Source organism: Nicotiana attenuata, chromosome 5 (genome assembly GCF_001879085.1).
Source record: "Nicotiana attenuata strain UT chromosome 5, NIATTr2, whole genome shotgun sequence".
NCBI lineage: Eukaryota > Viridiplantae > Streptophyta > Magnoliopsida > Solanales > Solanaceae > Nicotiana > Nicotiana attenuata.
The window spans coordinates 4,798,489-4,813,742 of NC_031993.1; the positions used below are offsets into that span (position 1 = coordinate 4,798,489).

The following is a 15,254-nucleotide window of genomic DNA, read 5'->3' on the forward strand; positions in this document are numbered from 1 at the left end:
ACAGCGGACGAGAGTGATCTAATGGGCCGACCCAACGGCTAACAGCGATACACTCAGAAACAAGGAGAGATCGACGGAACGAAGGTCGACGGGAACAACTCCCCCGCTCCAACAGAGATCGACACCAGCCATACACCAGATCCTCCCATCCGCCACCAAGGCATACAGACGCACTACAGCGACACGTCGCCCCACTGCGAAATGAAAGAGGTACGCCCCCTTTATTAACTGCCCATAACTTTTGTGTATCTCCTTCAGAGATAGTGTACGCACTGGAGAAGCTAGGCACCAAGGTGCATTGGCCGCAGAAGATGAAATCAGACCCTGCCACAAGGAAATCAAACGCCCTATGTGAGTTCCATCAGGAACGAGGACACAAAACCGAAGACTGCATAGGCCTACGGCAAGAGGTGATCAGGATGCTGAACCAGGGATACCTGAGGGAGCTACTCAGTGACAAAGGAAAAATCAACTTTGCACGCGGACGGGAACAACTCCACGGGCCGCCGAAGCCACCTTCCCCAGCGCGCACGATAAACATGATCGTCGGAGGCGGCGACGACTCAGCGATCAATCACGTCAAGCTCGCCACCACACACAGACTAAAGCGGACCATCGCCCATGAATGATATGAGGACTTCGAAGATTGTATCACCTTCGATAAGTCTGATGCCGACGGTTTGTCTTTCCCTCATTATGATGCCTTAGTTATCACTTTACGTATCGCTGATACGGATGTTAAAAGAGTCATGATCGATGACGGAAGTGGCGCCTGTATTATCCACCCAAGGGTCCTCATACAAATGGGACTCGAGGATAAGGTAATACCGCGCTGCATAACACTAACCGGTTTTAACAATGTAGTGGAACGGACGTCCGGAGAAATAGCACTGCCCGTCTTAGCGGGAGGAGTCACGCTGGAAACAACTTTCCACGTGATGAACCAAGAAACGGCGTACGACGTCATCATAGGACGCCCGTGGATACACGCCATGCGAGCGGTCCCTTCAAGCCTCTACCAAGTGATCAAATTCCCTACCCCATGGGGAGTATTCAGTATTCGGGGCGAGCCACGCACTGCACAAGAATGCTACAAAATAGCCCAAGACTGCGCAACAGCTAAAGGGGGCGAGCGCGGAGGCATAGCAATTAGCCGTGTCGGGAACTAAGGTCAACCCGATAACGCACGTGATCAAAGACCCCGACATCGTGGAAGCCTGTAAAGCAACGGTCGAAGACCTCGACCCAGTCCAATTGGACAAAATCGATCCTACGAAGAAAGCCTATATCGGGCAAAGTCTCGCCAACCCAAGTAAGTATTGTGAATTCTTAACTAACCATGCAGATTTTTTCGCCTTTTCCCATTCAGATATGCCGGGAATCCCGCGAGACATCGCCACCCACAAGCTGAATGTCGATCCATTACATCCGCCCGTGCGATAGATGAGGAGAAAATTCAACGCCGCTATCAATGAAGCGGTCGGTAAAGAAGTACACGAGCTACTGGCCAACGGCTCCATCAGGGAATCAAAGTAGCCCGAGTGGGTCGCCAACGTTGTCATGGTAAAAAGAAGAACGGGAAGTGGAGAATGTGCGTAGATTTCACCGATCTGAACAAGGCATGCCCAAAAGATTCATTCCCACTACCCCACATCGACCAACTGATCGACGCCACTGCAGGACATGAACTACTGAGCTTCCTAGACGCCTACTCCGGCTACAATCAAATTATGATGGCCGAGGAGGACCAAGAGAAGACAACTTTCATCACCCACCAAGGGACTTACTGCTACAAAGTAATGCCCTTCGGGCTCAAAAATGCAGGGGCTACATACCAGAGACTGGTAACCAAAATGTTCAAAGAGCAGCTCGGTAAGACTATGGAAGTCTATATCGACGACATGCTGGTAAAGTCGACAAGAAAAGTGGACCACATCGACCATCTGAAAGAAACCTTCGAGATACTGAGAATATACGGGATGAAACTGAACCCCGAGAAATGCGCCTTCGGCGTGGCATCAGGAAAATTCTTAGGGTTTCTCGTATCGCAACGAGGTATCGAAGTCAATCCAGATCAGATCAAGGCGATAGACGCAATACCAGAGATACTGAACAGCAAAAAGCAGGTGCAAAAACTGACCGGGCGAATAGCCGCCTTGTCTAGGTTCATCTCACGGTCCTCCGACAGATGCCATAAGTTTTTCAGTGTGATAAGAAACGACAATGGGTTACAATGGAACGAGGAATGCATCGAGGCCCTAAAGAAATTAAAGGCGTACCTGTCTTCACCGCCACTGCTAGCCAAAGCAGACCCAGGTGAACCACTGCTGGTGTATTTGGCCGTGTCCGAGGTTGCCGTCAGCGCAGTCTTAGTCCGCGAAAGTGAAGGTACACAATCTCCTATTTACTATATTAGCAAAACCTTAGTGGACGCCGAAACACGGTATCCACATCTTGAAAAATTAGCTTTGGCATTGGTCGTAGCTTCGCGGAAGCTCCGACCCTATTTCCAATGCCACCCCATAAAGGTAGTGACGACCTTCCCCTTGAGAAGTATCCTACACAAACCTGAGTTATCAGGCAGACACGCCCGATGGGCCATAAAGCTCAGTGAGCACGATATCTCATATCACCCAAGGAACGCCATCAAGTCGCAAGTACTTGCCGACTTTGTAGCTGACTTCAGCGCAGAGATCTTACCAGAAGCGGAATTGGAGGCACGCCCTGCCCTCTCCGATGCCGACCTATGGACTCTTTACACTGATGGCGCCTCTAACGCCTCGGGATCGGGACTGGGACTCGTTCTCGAGGTCCCCACGGGCGAAACAATTCGCCACTCCATACGATGCCCCGAGATGACTAACAACGAAGCCGAGAACGAGGCTGTTATTGCAGGTTTGAAACTAGCCATCAAGTATGGAGCTCGACGACTCGTTCTACATTGCGACTCTCAGCTCGTGGTGAACCAGGTCACTGGGACTTACCAAATCAAGGAGCAGAGGTTGCAAAAATACCAGTCAAAAGTCCACAGGCTAATGACCGAGTTCGACGAATGCCGCTTCGAACAAGTTCCGAGAGCACAGAACGTAGAGGCAGAAGGCTTAGCAAAATTAGCCGCAGCCACTAAAAACTTCAACAAAGAAAGCGTGGTCACCCTCCTCCATTCAGCCATAGATCACACTGAGGTACTCTCTTTAAATTTGACTTGGGACTGGCGCAACCAATTTGTATCCTATCTGCAGGATGGAACACTCCCACTCGACAAAAAAGAAGCCAAGAAGCTCCGCGTACAGGCCGCCCGTTATTGCCTAATAAACCGCGAGCTCTATAAAAGGACGTTTGGCGGACCCCTAGCCAAGTGTCTAGGGCCGCAACAAATGCGACCAGTGCTCGAAGAGGTACATGAAGGACATTGCGGTGCCCATACAGGCAACCGCGCCCTCGTGCACTGCCTGATACGGGCCGGCTATTATTGGCCCACCATGAAGAAAGACGCAGCGGAATATGACCGCCGATGCGAACAATGCCAAGAGTATGCCCCTATGATACACCAACCAGGAGAACCACTCCACTCTGTCACTTCCCCATGGCCCTTCATCAAATGGGGAATGGACATAGTCGGTCCCCTACCAGCAGGGCGAGGGAAGGTACGATTTCTATTAGTTTTAACTGACTATTTTTCTAAGTGGGTGGAAGCAGGAGCGTACGCCCAAATACGCGAACAGGAAGTGATCGCCTTCATTTGGAAAAATATTATATGCCGCTTCGGCATCCTCAAAGAAATCAGTTGTGACAACGGACGACAGTTCATCGGCCAAAAAACGACCGAATTCTTCGAGAAATGGCGCATCAAGAGGATACTTTCCACGCCATATCACCCTGCCGCCAACGGCCAAGCGGAATCCTCCAACAAAACAATATTAAACATACTAAAGAAGAAACTCGAGGACGCTAAAGGGCTATGGCCCGAGCTGCTACCCGAAGTGTTATGGGCACACAGGACCACACCCAAATCCAGCACGGGGGAAACACCGTACTCGCTAGTCTACGGAACCGATGCGGTCATACCCATCGAAGTCGGCGAACCAAGCCTAAGATATTCGCACACCAGTGGAACAAAAAACGACACAAACATGCTCCAAGACCTCGACGAGGCTGAGGAAAGAAGAGAAATGGCCCATATCAGAATGGTAGCCCAAAAGCAACAAGTCGAAAGATACTACAACAAGAGGGCCAAAATAAGACCACTCAAGGTGGGAGACTATGTCCTTAAAGCCAAGACATTGGCATCCAAAGACCCGAGTGAAGGGAAGCTGGGCACCAACTGGGAAGGACCTTACAAAATCACAGCAGTAGCCAGCAAAGCGCATTCCAGTTGGAAACAATGGAAGGGAAAATGCTCCAAAACAACTGGAACGTTACTCACCTCNAACGCGTCTCCAACGAGCGGAGGGACTAACTGTATAGGGTCAAATTTGACCCTCAGTATCTCTACGCCAGTAGGTACGCCCAATGAGTGTACGCCGACTAAACGTAGCGGGTACGACTCGGCCGTGAGGACCAAAGCGACGTCGTTTAGAACTCAGCGTCTACACTAGGGAGACGTTATCTATCTCTGTAACTTTTTGATTCTTTCGAGGAAGGTCTCCTATTATATAAAGGGGACCTCCACATTGTAAAGGGATCAGCTGATCTAATACAACTCTCTCCTTTTCTGTCTTTCTCTCTCTATATCTCTACTTCTGACGAAAATATCTTATGAACATACATTATCATCTTTGCAACACTAGATCTACAACAATATTATCATCTTTGCATCTCTAGGTTTATTATATTTGATTACGATTTACCCCTTCTCTATTTTTTGATTGTTTTATCGCTTACAAAGTATATCGTTGACTTTTGAGCCAAACAATTGTAAATTACTTCCTCCGTTTGACTGAGCACGAAGTTTAAGAAAAAACGAAGACTTTTGAAATGTGTGGTTTTAAACAAATCAAAAAGGGGCCAAAAGTATTTTTGTGGTTATAAAAGCTTCTCATTAAGGGTAGAATTGTAAGTTTAAGCTAAATTGTTACTAAGTTTAGAAAAGGGTTATTCTTTTTGCAACGGACCAAAAAGGAAATAGGTTTACATATACCGGAACAGAAGGAGTATTTAACATCATAAATTTGGTTAATATATAGGTGGTCCTTTGACTTTTGAAAAACAAAATGATTTTTCTCAAGTAGAATAAAAAAAGATTAAAGGGTATTAATATGCTTTTCTTAAATTTAAATCTTTGATGTATTGAAAGAGTGAAAATCATTGAACTTTGTCTAACACCTAAAAAGTAAAAACTTAATTTATTTTTCGTCTAGTGTTTCTTTAGGTCAAATAGGTAAGGATGGCACGTCATTTTGGCATAGATGATATAATAAAGCAAAGACTAATGAAAGAACAGCTGTTTCTTATTTCCAGAAGCTACCAAACGTCAAGGTTCTTTATATGATGTTTTGTTACGAAATATTATATTTTGTAGTGGATGTCTATAACTTCTAAAGAAATTATTCCCACTACTCTTCTTTATTAACCTCCCACTATTCTTCACCATTATGGTTGTAACTCCCATAACTCTATAATCTCCTCCATGATCTTCCCCCATGATCTCAATAGTTAATACCATGTTCATGAAATCCTTTTGTATTACCTTAATGTCATCCTATAAATAGAGGGCTTTGGCATCACATTGTACACACTTGAATACATGGAAGAAATAAGAATCTCTTCTCTCTTGCTCCTACATTCTTATCTATTTTCTTGTTTTATATTATTATTTTGAGCTAAGTTTCGTAACATGTTATCAGCACGAAACTTTAACCAACCTAGAAGATGTGAATGATCAACCTTGAACCAATGGAAATATGGGCATCATTACGTTTGCCATATTAATGTTTAGTTTGCTTCTATAGTTCAGGGAGTATTATTTTTCAATCATACCATGAATTGCATGTTTAATTTATGAAAATTAAGACTTCATGTAATTTTGTGTTACTCGGCCATTTAGTTTCATTTGTGCAGAAAAATAAGATGGTAGGATCAAGAATGATCACGTATAATTCTAATGATGGTTGTCTTTGATTAAAAAAAATTAAATTACTAAGGTACATATAGAGCACCTCTGCTTCTGAATGGCAAATAGGAGGTATGTAATTTTTTCTTTCATGGTCTCATGAGCCTTATTTTCTGATGGTATAAGATAATACTTTAACTAAATCAGTATTATTACGAAATGAAATTCTGACTATATGGTTATAAAACCATAAAGTTTTTTCAATTATACTTTAATTTGCATATAATTTATGAGATGCATATTTGGTACATAGAGTGAAAATATCATGTATGACAATTTTTTTCACGAATCAATTCTTTTAATATACTTATTTATTTGGCAGCTCTATGGAACCATTTATTTGCTTAAGTATGAAACTTGAATAACTATAAGTTTCATAGCACGAAAGACTAAGTTGAATATTATGTGAATGTATGTGAAATAGATTGAATATTATAACGTGTTTTGCTATGTCAATTTTAATTTTATCTTAACTTACTAAGTTGACAGAGAAGCCTATCTATGATCCTTGCATTTCAACGTAGCTAAATGTTGCATGTAGCTTTCTCTTGTATAGCAATAGTCTTTATATAGGTTCTTATTTGTATGCATATGATCACGAAGTGTTCATATATATTTTTAAAGGTTTGAGGGTGTGTCCCTAAGCATTTTGGCCTCTATGATATTTGTTAAGGGTAAGACGGTGGATTTAAGTTCCAACGCACCATGAGGGTAAGACATCGGCTTCGAGTCCTGATGCTCCATGATGATAAGAGTTGGGTTTGTGTCCTAACTAAATATGGCCTAACATGCCTTTATATGGGTAAGACATTAGCTTGAGTCCCAATGCACCATATTAAAAATATAGTGATGACAAAAGAAAAATAATGTATTTTTCACGAAAAAGCATGAAGCTTGTCCCACTTGACTTGCTTCATTCTTGAAGTGAATGTGATAGCGGTGCATAATAAGTCTAAATGAAGACAGGTGATTGACCAGTGAACGTGGGTTTGCCAAAGATCAAAATAATAATAGTTATCATTATGGTAATTGTAAAAAGGAGAACAATAAGGGTTCTCAAAACTAATCCTTCAAAGGGTGAAGGAAATGTGTATCAATATGGTCTTAAATATGAGGCACGGTCAGACGGTTATAGTCCATTTTTGAAATAATGCGACTTGTGATAAGCATTATAAATACAGACTCATTCCTGAAAGTGAATGAGGAAATATACATGTGATATATATTAAGCATAAGAATGTGCTTATGCATGGTTGAATAAATACTATAACTCACCTCTACTGGGAGGTTTGAGAGAAATTTAAAGATAATGAATATTACAATATGGTTACATGAATATGTCATTGGTCACGTACTTGTGGTACGCCAAAATATATTTTGGCGTGCCTTAAAAAAAAGTTATTAAAGTCAAAAATAAAGCAAGAAATGATTTTGCTTATGATAATTTTGACTATGACAATTATTATGATATGATTTTTTTCATGAATGAGACATTTACCATTGGATTGCTTTGACAAAAAGATCTTGTAGTACAAAATTAATTAAGAGCTCCGGAAGAACTAATTTGTTACTCCGGATGAATGAAATTATTCTTGACATTGATATTATAATAAGTCTGAAAAGAAACTTTTTGAGTTTCAAATGTATTAGCCAAAGTGGTTGGCATATTGAGACTATAAATGAAAGGAAGATTGATTATCTTCATATTACTATAACATACCGGGTAAATATGAAAGGTTACCCGACTTTTCTTCTATTTGTACTACAAATGTATAAGCATGATGATGGAATCACATGCCATAAGTAAACTAGAGTTTTACTGAAACAAATATTAGTTGGCATGACCGGTTGACCATCCCGGTTCAATTATGATGCGAAAATTGATTGAAAATTCACTTTGGCATATATTGAAGAAATAGAAAATTCTTCAAGAATTCTCTTGTGCTGCTAATTCTCATGATGTGCTAGTTAAGGTTGGGATTGAATTCCTTGATACCTAGAACGAATAAAAGGTGATATATATGTATGGGCCCAATCACCTGCCATGTGGACCGTTTACTATTACATGATTTTAATAGATGCATCTATCTATGCACATGTGCGTTTGTTATCAACTTGCAGTTTGGCTTTTGCAAGGTTGCTTGCTCAAATTATTAGAGCACAGTTCCAGAATAAAAATTATGATAATTTATCTTGATAATGCTGGTTTTAAATCCAAGTTGGTTTAACAAAAACTGTATGCCTCAATTAAGCCAAACCATTGGTTATGAGAATAAAATTTTCAAATCGAAATTTGGTATGAGGTATATTATTTAATATACAAAAGCACTTGTACGCATCTAGCCAACAAGTTATGATAAATTCTCCCTATCTTAATTGGTTCAGGGTGGAACCAAATAATTCCATCTAGAAATATGAATGTGCTATTATGATTTAAATCTATTCCAACACAATGCATAAAGAATGGGCTTTCAAAAGAAGGTTGGGAAATATGTGTTTGGTGATCCCAACATTAGGGAAGAAAATGGGCAACTGAAAAAAGTAAAACACAAAATGAATTATTATGAGTGCACCCTAGATCACCTCGTACAAGAAAATGTGAACTTGAAGTTCAAGTCATAATTCATTTGCAAAATATTGCCAGGCATATTTGCTGACCAAAAGCTAAATGTTATATTTCAGCTACTAATGCTCTAAATAGAATAAAGTCCATGATGGACATAGTCTATGGAACACATGAAGCGTAATAGACTAATCGGTTCCAAAGATAAAACTCCTTGAAGGAGAGGAGCAAATGATTAAAGATGGTCATACTAAGGAGGCAAATTCTCTATAAGAGCACCACGACATAACACTTTATAAGACCTCATGGGAGAGGCTAAGGTACCTGAAACTGTTGAGATCTCGATAAGTTATGTCTTTATTTATTGATGATGGAACCGATATAAAATGATCGTCGACGATATTGTTGATATAACGTAGCGGTCAATTTTATTAATATTGACGAGGAGCTTGAGCTCAAATCTGTCATGGAATTTGGACAGATAAATAATTGGCCAAATGAAAAATACGCAATAAAAATTGACTTCACCTGAAAAAAGTGAAGTTGGACGGATAGTCCCAACACCTGAAAGTGAAATGAAAAATCAAGTCGATAGACATAAAGACGACTTGTAGCACAAGATTTTTCATAAATATTCCGGCATTTTATATGGAGATAAGTTCTCCTATGGTATATGAAATCCTTTTCAGGTCTTAATTGGGCAATACATGAAAAACTTGATAAGTGTATAATGAAAATCCTTGAAATATTTAAATTGTTCTGATATATAAAGTTTCAGCAAATCCTTATATGGATTAGAGTAATCATGGTGTGCATCTTTTATTTTTGTGTCTGTTGCAAATGGTTCACTAATGTATCTTGCTAGAACCATAAGTATAACAATATTCTAGCGAGATATAGTTTTACTCCTATGTATATTGAAATACGATTAGTGTTATATTGCAAAAGGAATCTTTGATATAGATTTGTTTATTCTAACAATGATTGTCAAGGTTTTGTTGGTTATGCAAATGCAGGCATTTTCTGAAATTCATTCTTGAAACAATCTATTTGTATGTGAGGGTAATGCCATATTGTGATATTCAACAAGGTTCCAATTACATTGAAGATGATACTGCATGCATAGCTCAATTGAAAGAAGGACTACAGAAAGAGACAAAATAAAGCATATTCACCAAAGTTCTTCAACAAATTTGTTCAAGTGATAATTTGACAAACTTCTTCACAAGGCATTGCGGATCTCAATATTAGAGAAGTTGTTATACAAGCTTGAAATTCGCCGTCTCTGAAGAATAAAGTGATGTTTTCATCAGGGGGCAAATACGCACTGTACTCTTTTTCTCTTAGCTAAAATTTTATCCCACTAGGTTTTTCTGGCAAGATTTTTAATGAGGCAGCAAATAATGCGTGTTACAAGATATGTGTACTCTTTTTCCTTCACTAAAATTTTTTCCCACAGGGTTTTTTCTTAGTAAGGTTTTAACGAGGCACATTATCTATAGACATCCAAGGGGGAGTGTTACGAAATATTATATTTTGTAGTAGATGTCTATAACTCCTAAATAAGTTACTTCCGCTACTCTTCTCCATTAACCTCCCACTATTCTTCACCGTTATGGTTGTAACTCCCATAACTCTATAATCTCCTTCATGATCTTCCCTCATGATCTCAATAGTTAATACCATGTTCATGAAATCCTTTTGAATTACCTTAATGTCATCCTATAGAGGGCTTTGGCATCATTGTACACACTAATATATGGAAAAAATAAGAATCTCTTCTCTCTTGCTCCATACATTCTTGTCTATTTTCTTATTATTATTTTATTATTTTGAGCTAAGTTTCGTAACATGTTTCTAATAAAATTGTACTTTTTGTTTTTGTGAAATTATTCGTGATAGAACCACCAAAAGTCATGATGGAGTGGTATGTAGTACTCTATTATTAGCAAGAGTAGACGGGTTCAGTCCTATGTATGGAGACGTCTTTAATGGAAAGCGTTTGACCCTTCTAAAGTGAAATCGACATGAATTCGCGTTAATCGGGACTCAAAATAAATACCGAACACCATGTCAGGAAAAAAAAATGTTCATGATAGCATCATCAGGTCTTTGTCTAAATCAGCTAGGATGACTCACTTGGACCATTACTAGTTATAGGCATTTGATAAGTGTTTTGCTAGTACTCCCTCCGTCTCACATTAACCGTCGTGGTTACTAAAAATAGTTGTCTCAAATTATTTGTTGTTTTAGAAGTTCAAGACAAAACTGATTACTGTTTTCCTTTTTACCCTTAGTAATAATTGTTCTTGAAGATGGAGATAACACATAAATAGAATAAATATTGGCAAAATTAGACACAATTTCGAAAGGTTGAGTCTATAAGGTGATTTTCCTCCGCAAAAAGTGTGTAAAGGGAATTTGGTCCATAACTCAGGTGGTAACTTATGTAGTTTGCCAATAAATTTTCGATGAAGAAAGATTATATTTCATGACATAAATAAAGATAGAATAGTCCAATCCCTTTCCTAATTAATATTTCTTAAGAGGCGTAAAAGAAAAATACGACACATAACATGAGACGGAGGGAATATTTGTTTAATACTAATAAGAACACAAAAATCAACGAGGCAAAAGATGATTATTAAGGGAAAGCAAAGAAGCTTAATCTTTCTCAAAAAATTATAACAGCAGGTAACCACAGAAAATGTCGAGATTAGACAAACTGGAGAGGCTATATGAGCAGTTGCAGGTGCAAGGCACACAAAGAAAGAAAGTTTCCCGCGCAAAATATAATGAAATGACACAACATAACATAGAAAAGTTCAGCACATTAGGATCGCGAATTCCTTAACACTGGAAAAGACAGATCACCTTGGCTTTGCTACATGGGAACAGAGTGAAGGGCAGCCTGCTATGTGCGCGATCCGGGGAAGGACCGGACCACAAGGGTCTATTGTACCCGACCTTACCCTACAGAGGTTGTTTCCATTGGAAGTGAATCAAATGCTAGCATTTGTTCCCAGCAGCAATTAACAGGAAACTGAAAGACAGTTTAGCAGAAAAGAAAAGGTATTCATCCACTTCTGCTAAACATTTCATGGAGGGAAAAGTCACAGTACAAAAGTTGTTTCACTTGCTTTTTTGCAGTAAAAATAGAGGAAAACAAAAACTGCACAAGTCAGAATTCTGTGATATAACTTTTAAGTCTCTGTGTTGGAGATGGAACATAGAAGGGGGCAGCCCGGTGCATTAAGCTCTCGTTATGCGCGGGGTCTGGGGAAGGACCGGACCACAAGGGTATATTGTACGCAGCCTTACCCTGCATTTCTCCAAGAGTGCTGTTTCCACGGCTCAAACCCGTGACCTCTTGGTCACATGGCAGCAACTTAACCAGTTACACCTTCTTGCAGATAGTTACTTTTACATCATATATTCTGTCTTTTAGACTTTGTCCACAACTACATGTGGTTTCCATCTATGTCAACAAACTTGCTTGAGACATGATAATTTGTGTTTCTTTTGTAGCTAAATGACCCTCAAACGACCCTTAAAAAATTTTCTGGAAACCAATTTCAATAAGCTCTGTCTCTTCAATAAGCTCCAGGGTAAAAGTAGTAGAGGCTTGGACTCGCTACAGGTCACGCAGAATCAAGTTAAACTAGTCTCAGAGATAGTTTACAAGTTCAAAACAGCAAAATGGTTTTTGTTATGAATCAATCAACTACCAGTTTGACTGCCTGTAAAAATTATTCAACTTTGAGCTGTGATAACAACAACACAACAAACCTAGTATCCCACAAAGTGGGGTCTGGGGAGGGTAATGCGTATGCAGCCTTACCCCTACCTTGTTGAGATAGAGAGGCTGTTTCCAATAGACCCTCGGCTCAGGGAAACATAAGCACCACATTAATGAAGAGAAAAACAAGAAGGCAATAGCGAGAAGGCATGTAAAAGCAGCATAAACAACAACTAGATAGTAAGATGACCGAAATGAGAGAAATGACAAGTAGTCTGAGCTGTGATACTGGTTGTATTAAATGTCCCGCAGATTTGACGATATAAAATGCGTACATACAGAAGCAAAAGAACACAGATACTAAACCAAAATAAATACCTTTCTGTCTGCTAAATCGAAAAGAATTCATTACATTATTCGACACGTAAGTAGCAGAAAAATACTTTATCTCAAGAAACTGTATAACTATCAAAGTGAAACTCATGTTCCGAAGATACAAACAAAGACTCCAAGTTACATTTATTTCACTCTGCAGGTAAAATACAGTCACAGGATCTTCTACAATCGAGTTGAGCTAGCAACCAATACCAAAAGAAGCAGGCCACTCGAATCGTTGATCCCTAGAAATTGAGAATGTTTATACTTCTGTTCTTATATAGAAGTTCTCAACATTCAAAGCAAGAATCAACCAACAAGTTTACCGCGATAATGAGTTATGTACTAGCCTCTTCCTCAGTGGTCAAGCTTTAAACCCCTGCAAAGAATAGTTCAACCCATGCCAATGAGGCCAAATTGCTCAAACAACTTAAAAACATTCTTTACACCCTCCTCAAAAGAATTGAGAGACATAGAAACTAATAAGCAACTAACTCTCACTAATCAAGACTTGCTATCAATTATTCACATAAAAAATTAACGAGCAAGCTAGAAACACCAGTGAGAATAGCAGCCATGCAAAAGTAGCTACACTGCATAACTGCAAAAACATAATTTATTTTCTTTATTATTTTTCTTGTTTGGTATGATCAACCCCATAGCCGCAACCCCTTGGGCTCATTTATACGAACTTAGTGGGAGTTGCTCATTTGCAGTAAAAACGCAAACTTTACCAATTTGAACCTAACAACAACACAACAACAACCCCAGTGTAATCCCACAAAGTGGGGTCTGGGGAGGGTAGTGTGTATGCAGACCTTACCCCTACCTTGTGAAGGTAGAGAGACTGTTTCCGATTTGAACCCAATTGTAACAATTGAACAGCCAATATCAAACCTAGCAAGATTGCATATGCAGCCACCAAAACAGGAACAAGTCGGTATGACATGAGTATAAAATTTAGGAAGTAATAACAGACCTCTTCTTGAATCATTATCATCCAAAAGTCTCTGAACTCTGTTCTTAGCACAGTATTGCCTATCAAAATGCTTTACCTATGCATACCAAAAAAGACCCAAATAAACACCAATACACCAAGAAAACAAAACTACTCCCTCCATCCCAATTCCTGTGAGAGTGTTTGCCTGGCCTTAAAGTTTAATAATAAAAGAAATACATTTGAAACTTATGGTCTAAAACAAGTCATAACCAATTCTGTCACCATAAATCATCTTATTAGAAGTAAAATTGGAAGTTTAAAGTTAAATTATTTGAAAATATAGAAAGAGGTGAAGGGGAGCTTGGCCCAACAGTTAAAGTTGTCGCCATGTGACCAAAAGGCCACAGGTTCAAGCCGGACACAATCTCTTGCAGAAATGCAAGGTTAGTTGGGTACGTAAGACCTACTGCGGTCCGGCCGTTTCCCTGACCCCACACATTGCACACAGCGGGAGCTTAATTCACTGGACTTTTTTTTTTTTAAGAAAGGTATTTCCCTTATGGTATCTCGTACATATTCTGATGATTGTCCGAGCGAATAAGTCAACTTCAAAGTAGATTTGTTATGCGAAAAATGTGTTATGACCCGTGGTCGCCTGCCTGGTGGGGAGGCTCCTCCGTTGTGAGCAAACGGTGCGACCCTTCCCCGAACGTGGGATGTTTGTGCACTAGGTTGCCCTTTGGACAGACTAAAAAGTAAAGAGTGTCATATAAATTGGCACAGAGGGAGTAAATCCCAGAAACAATTAGAAAAAAGAACCCATTTTCATAAAGTTCTAAACTTTAAAGAACTTACCCAAGTGGGTCGACATTGTTTCACATATTCCTCTCTTGTTTTCTTGCATTCAACTGGATATAAAAGCCCAACTGTAGCAATTTCTGTAGGCTTTTTACTCGATTCTTTTTCCAGGCATGAATAAAATGCATCTCTTGCCTTTAACAATACCAATTAAAATTTAAATAGCTCTATATTAGCCTAATCAAGATTGATCAATATGTACACGAAAAAATTAAAAGAAAATAAATAAATAAAAATCGATTGGACCTTAAAAAAAAATTGTACCTTGTAACAAGATATTCGAGCTTGGGACAGAACATCTGAATGGATTTTATCAGTGCTTTGTGATGTGTAAGCTTCTAACGCCATTGACACTAAAGAGGGAGCTAAGCGAAAAAGCAAGACAGTGAAGAAATGAAAAAGGCTACATCTGGACCAGTGCGAGTTTTGAATGTGTAATGGTTGGGCCTCTACAATGTTTATTAGCCCAAATTACATGGGCCTTAAAGATTTTTACCGAGGGATCTTTACACAAGTAGCCTGTCATATTCATTGTTTACTTTTTTTAACCATTTTTTTTTTGGTAATTAAATGATATTATTTACCAATAGCAATATGTACAAAACATTTCTGGAACTGGCATTTCCAGTTGCACTCCCTATTCTACCTTTCTTCTATCCTCCTTTAC

At 39.4% G+C, this 15,254-nt stretch overlaps 1 protein-coding gene across 2 annotated transcripts; it reads right to left on the bottom strand.

Annotated features, from left to right (window-relative positions):
- On the bottom strand, positions 12,776–15,006 carry LOC109225199. Of its 2 annotated transcripts, XM_019389790.1 has the most exons (5): positions 14,852–15,006; positions 14,585–14,722; positions 13,769–13,844; positions 13,116–13,168; positions 12,776–13,034 (listed from the first exon to the last, which is right to left on the bottom strand). In XM_019389790.1, exons 1-4 carry the CDS (start codon positions 14,933–14,935, stop codon positions 13,161–13,163), a joined length of 306 nt encoding a protein of 101 aa, XP_019245335.1. In that variant the 5' UTR covers positions 14,936–15,006; the 3' UTR covers positions 12,776–13,034; positions 13,116–13,160. The 2 variants fall into 2 exon arrangements, with proteins under 2 accessions (XP_019245335.1, XP_019245334.1); XM_019389789.1 differs by having other exon boundaries at positions 12,776–13,168.

Coding starts and splice junctions, on each gene's coding strand:
- LOC109225199 (XM_019389790.1), bottom strand. CDS start 14,935: ATGGCGTTAGAAGCTTACACATCACAAAGCACTGATAAAATCCATTCA. Junction 14,723..14,851: donor CTCGAATATCTTGTTACAAG/GTACAATTTTTT, acceptor GTATTGTTAAAG/GCAAGAGATGCATTTTATTC. Junction 13,845..14,584: donor AACAATGTCGACCCACTTGG/GTAAGTTCTTTA, acceptor TGGTATGCATAG/GTAAAGCATTTTGATAGGCA.